This window comes from Trichomonas vaginalis, chromosome IV, assembly GCF_026262505.1.
Source record: "Trichomonas vaginalis G3 chromosome IV, whole genome shotgun sequence".
NCBI classification, from domain to species: domain Eukaryota; phylum Parabasalia; order Trichomonadida; family Trichomonadidae; genus Trichomonas; species Trichomonas vaginalis.
This window is the reverse complement of record NC_067206.1, coordinates 10485489-10490095: the sequence shown is the minus strand read 5'-3', so window position 1 is coordinate 10490095 and position 4607 is coordinate 10485489. Positions and strand designations below refer to the sequence as shown.

The window sequence follows — 4607 nt, the reverse complement described above, 5'->3', positions numbered from 1 at the left end:
CACCAATTGATATGGATGATGTTCCAACTGATAAGAGACAAAGGATCCAGAAGAGGATCGAGATCATGACAAAGATCATAAGAAACCAAGATCACATTATAAGTAAGCAATACTCGCAAATACAAAGAACGAAGAGAACAATGAAAATGATCGAGTATGCAATAGAACAAAGAATTGAAGCACGCAGTCTGGTGCCTTGGTAACTTCTAAAGATCCCCACAAACAGTTAAGAATAAATACTTTTTTTCACTGGAAAAAAAATGATATTTTTTTATAAAGATAAGTATTTAATTACAGTAGTCAACAAGTGGCTTCTTTCTTTGTATGATGAGTTTGCAGTAATGAAGCGTTCGTGCCACATATCAGACTGCCTTCCCAACTGATCAACTCGAGATCTGAGATCAGAGATCTCTTCATCTTTGTAGTCGAGCTTGGTCTTGAGTAATGTTATGAACTCATTCTTCTGTTGTAGTTCCTCCGCCTGCTTTGTGATCTGCTGCTTTAGTTCCTCGAGAGCTACGTTTGACTCCTCCAGCTGCTTCAAATACTTGTGGCTGGTCTTGATTAAACGTAGAACTCGAGGAGTAGCTTGTGGACCCGTTTTCTTTGCCGTTTGCTTGTGATCGAGATCTGGGATCTTGATCTCGGTCTTCGGACTCTCGCCACCCATCAATATTTCCTCGTCGCCAGAGGACTGTTCTTCAGTCACCTCTGGCTTCTGGATGGCAACAGCCTTAGCAGGAGCTGTGTTGTTCGCTTCCATTAAAAAATGTTGTGCATGAAAAATAGTGTGACTTCATTTTGACAAAAAGTGACACTATTTCTGATGGTTTTGTCATTTATTTGTCAGATTTATAAATGGATAATAATGCTGTAAATCAGATATTAATTAAAAATATTTAAGATTTATGTTCGAATTGAAAAGCAAAATGATATTTTTGAGTAGGTGACAAAAGTGCATACTCTTAAATTAACCTTAAATGTTGATTTTTCGATATTTTCGGTATTAACCTTATTGTAAATTTTTCCGGTGATAAATTTATCACACTGAGGTTATTTTTCCGGTGAGATTTTTAACCTTGATTTAATGAAATGAGTTTGGTAGAATTTACGAAAAAGTGACACTTAAACTTAAATTTCCAAACACTATTTTTTGATTGTATTTTGTTATTTATATATTTATATATATATATGTATATATTTATATATCTATATATTTATATATCTATATATTTATATATGTATATATTTATATATGTATATATTTATATATGTATATATTTATATATCTATATATTTATATATCTATATATTTATATATCTATATATTTATATATGTATATATTTATATATGTATATATTTATATATGTATACATTTATATATGTATATATTTATATATGTATATGTAATGCATGAAAATTCGGTTCACTTCATTTTTGACACTTTACATATCGGATGTATTATCTAAGAATTATATTATAAAATAATAATTTTGTGTTTTATAAGTTTATTTGTATAAATTGATTCCTTCGCAAACAGCGGGAAACGTTGTCTGAATAGTTTAACAATTCAGACAAAGTTTCCCGCTGTCAGGAGGGAATGGAAGGGTAAGAGGTATATATTCATAATGTATACCTCTTACCCTTTCATTCCTCGAGAAAGTTCAAAAATTGGGTGCAATCAGTTCTGATTGCACCCAAGTTTTGAACTTTGTATAAGGAATTGTTGGCTATGATGTACTGATCATGAATCAGTACATCATAGCCAACAATTCCTTCGCAAACAGCGGGAAACTTTGTCCGAATAGTTTAACATTCAGACAAAGTTTCCGCTGTCAGAGAGGGAATGGAAGGGTAAGAGGTATATATTCATAATGTATACCTCTTACCCTTCCATTCCCTCGAGAAAGTTCAAAAACTTGGGTGCAATCAGTTCTGATTGCACCCAAGTTTTTGAACTTTGTATAAGGAATGTTTGGCTATGATGTACTGATCATGAATCAGTACATCATAGCCAACAATTCCTTCGCAAACAGCGGGAAATTTGTCTGATTCCACACTAATTTTATTAATTTATTAAACTTTTATCCTCGTCTACAATTTAATCATCAATAATTATCTCTTGTTCTATTTCACTATTATATATATATATATATTTTATGATTTGATTTAAAAAAAATAAATAAATAAATTAATAAATCATTTACTCAAATATATCAAAAGTTTTATTTTTATATATAAAGATAACTACTTTTAAAAAAAAATACCCTATATATTTTTTGCCATGTAAACTATTTTTGCCATGTAAATATGTCACTTTGTCAGAAGTGAAGTGAACCGAATTTTCATGCACAACATTTATATATGTATATATTTATATATGTATATATTTATATATGTATATATTTATATGTATATATTTATATATGTATATATTTATATATGTATATATTTATATATGTATATATTTATATATGTATATATTTATATATGTATATATATTTATATATGTATATATTTATATATGTATATATTTATATATGTATATATTTATATATGTATATATTTATATATGTATATATTTATATATGAATAAATAATACATCAAACTAGTTTTAGAGTTGATAGTAAGAAGCGAAGAACACTACCAGTAAGATACAGCAGTAGTAGCTGCTTCATGCTGCATTGAGTATTGTTGAATAATTTGAAGTAGTGGTTTTTGAAATCAGCACCCCTATGAGAGCGCTGGCGACCGAAACACGACTAGTAAGATTGTGTATTAGAAACTGCTTCATGCTGTGTTGAGTAAGCCTCGATTTCTTTATCAGACCACCTTTAAATTAACCACTCACATTCTCACTGTGGTCCATCTAAAATTTGTAAACTTTATGACATAAAATTATATTATATGCAGGATCCCACCTATTACTTAATCTTTTGGAATAAATGTTTTATAATATTTATCGATTGATTGTAATTTTTTGTATAAAAAAGTTTTTTATTTATATTAAATATATTCGGTTAATGAATATTATCTTATAATTTGTAAATAAATCTAGTAATAAAATAACTTTAATATTGTGTCACTTTTTCGAAAATTTTGGTTTTTTCATTGTAAATTTTCGGTGATAAATTTATCACACTGAGGTTATTTTTCCGGTGAGATTTTTATCCTTGATTTAATGAAATTAATATTATATAATTTTATTATTTTTAATTTCGAATGAGTATAATAAAAATATTTTTTATGTGTTTTTGTTTTTGATGTGATTTGAATGAGAAAGGGACAGACTAGCCATTTGTCACTTTTTAATTTAGCAAATGAACGCTTATGGAGTGGAGTTTTTGGGTAAATCTGATTTGCTTATAAATGAAATAAAATCAAAAGAAACCATATTGGCATTATATTTATGCAAAAATAAATGATCTTACTTAGTACTTTTAAAGTTAATTTCAGAAAAAATTTGACACAATGGTATCCGGCACATACAAGTGGTGTACAACCAAAATATAATTGGTTTAAACATATATTGCTATATCTCATGATCTTACTTAGTACTTTTAAAGTAATTTCAGAAAAAAATTTGACACAATGGTATCCCCACATACAAGTGGTGTACAACCAAAATATAAGTTAGTTTAAACATATTTTGCTATATCTCATGATCTTACTTAGTACTTTTAAAGTTAATTTCAGAAAAAATTTGACAACAATGGTATCCGGCACATACAAGTGTGTACAACCAAAATATAAGTTGTTTAAACATATATTGCTATATCTCATGATCTTACTTAGTACTTTTAAAGTTAATTTCAGAAAAAATTTGACAACAATGGTATCCGGCACATACAAGTGGTGTACAACCAAAATATAAGTTAGTTTAAACATATATTGCTATATCTCATGATCTTACTTAGTACTTTTAAAGTTAATTTCAGAAAAAAATTTGACACAATGGTATCCGCACATACAAGTGGTGTACAACAAAATATAAGTTGGTTTAAACATATATTGCTATATATCTCATGATCTTACTTAGTACTTTTAAAGTTAATTTCAGAAAAAATTTGACACAATGGTATCCGGCACATACAAGTGGTGTACAACCAAAATATAAGTTAGGTTTAAACATATATTGCTAATATCTCATGATTTACTTAGTACTTTAAAGTTAATGTTTCAGAAAAAATTTGCACACAATGGTATCCGCACATACAAGTGGTGTACAACCAAATCTTCGACTCGCGATGAACTTGTCAATCGAGTTATATTCCAGTGTTGTTCCTTCATTCCTGATTAAGTTGCAAATTAAAGGTCTGGATTCAGAGAGAAGTGTTAAAGTTATCAAAAAAGTCACAAGAGATTTCGAAGAAATGACACAATTTAAAAAAGTCGAATGCACAGTATGCTTGAAGCTGTTCAGAAAGGTCTGAAAAATGATACACTTGATCCCAACATTGTTTACGTCAACATTAATATTATTGCAAAGAAAACATTTGATTTAATAAACATTTAATTTATTATAATTAATTTTTTATTACAGTATAGTAAAAAATGCTATAAATAAATTATTATATTTTATTAAAATGTGACTTTTAATAGTAA

At 28.1% G+C, this 4607-nt stretch overlaps 1 protein-coding gene across 1 annotated transcript, besides 5 other annotated features; it reads right to left on the bottom strand.

Moving 5' to 3' along the window:
- Window positions 1-271: 271 nt before the first annotated feature.
- Window positions 272-763, bottom strand: TVAGG3_0065380 (single helix bin domain-containing protein; the record flags this gene model as incomplete). The annotated part of the gene is made up of 1 exon (XM_001283291.2): window positions 272-763. One exon carries the CDS (start codon window positions 761-763, stop codon window positions 272-274), a length of 492 nt encoding a protein of 163 aa, XP_001283292.2.
- Window positions 764-940: 177 nt separating this feature from the next.
- Window positions 941-1094: a mobile genetic element.
- A 431-nt stretch (window positions 1095-1525) lies between these two features.
- Window positions 1526-2053: a mobile genetic element.
- A 1035-nt stretch (window positions 2054-3088) lies between these two features.
- Window positions 3089-3278: a mobile genetic element.
- Window positions 3279-3316: a terminal%2Cinverted (terminal inverted repeat of MuDR-5_TvMULE4 transposon ID:TVAGG3_0065340).
- Window positions 3279-4607: part of a mobile genetic element that runs on past the window's edge.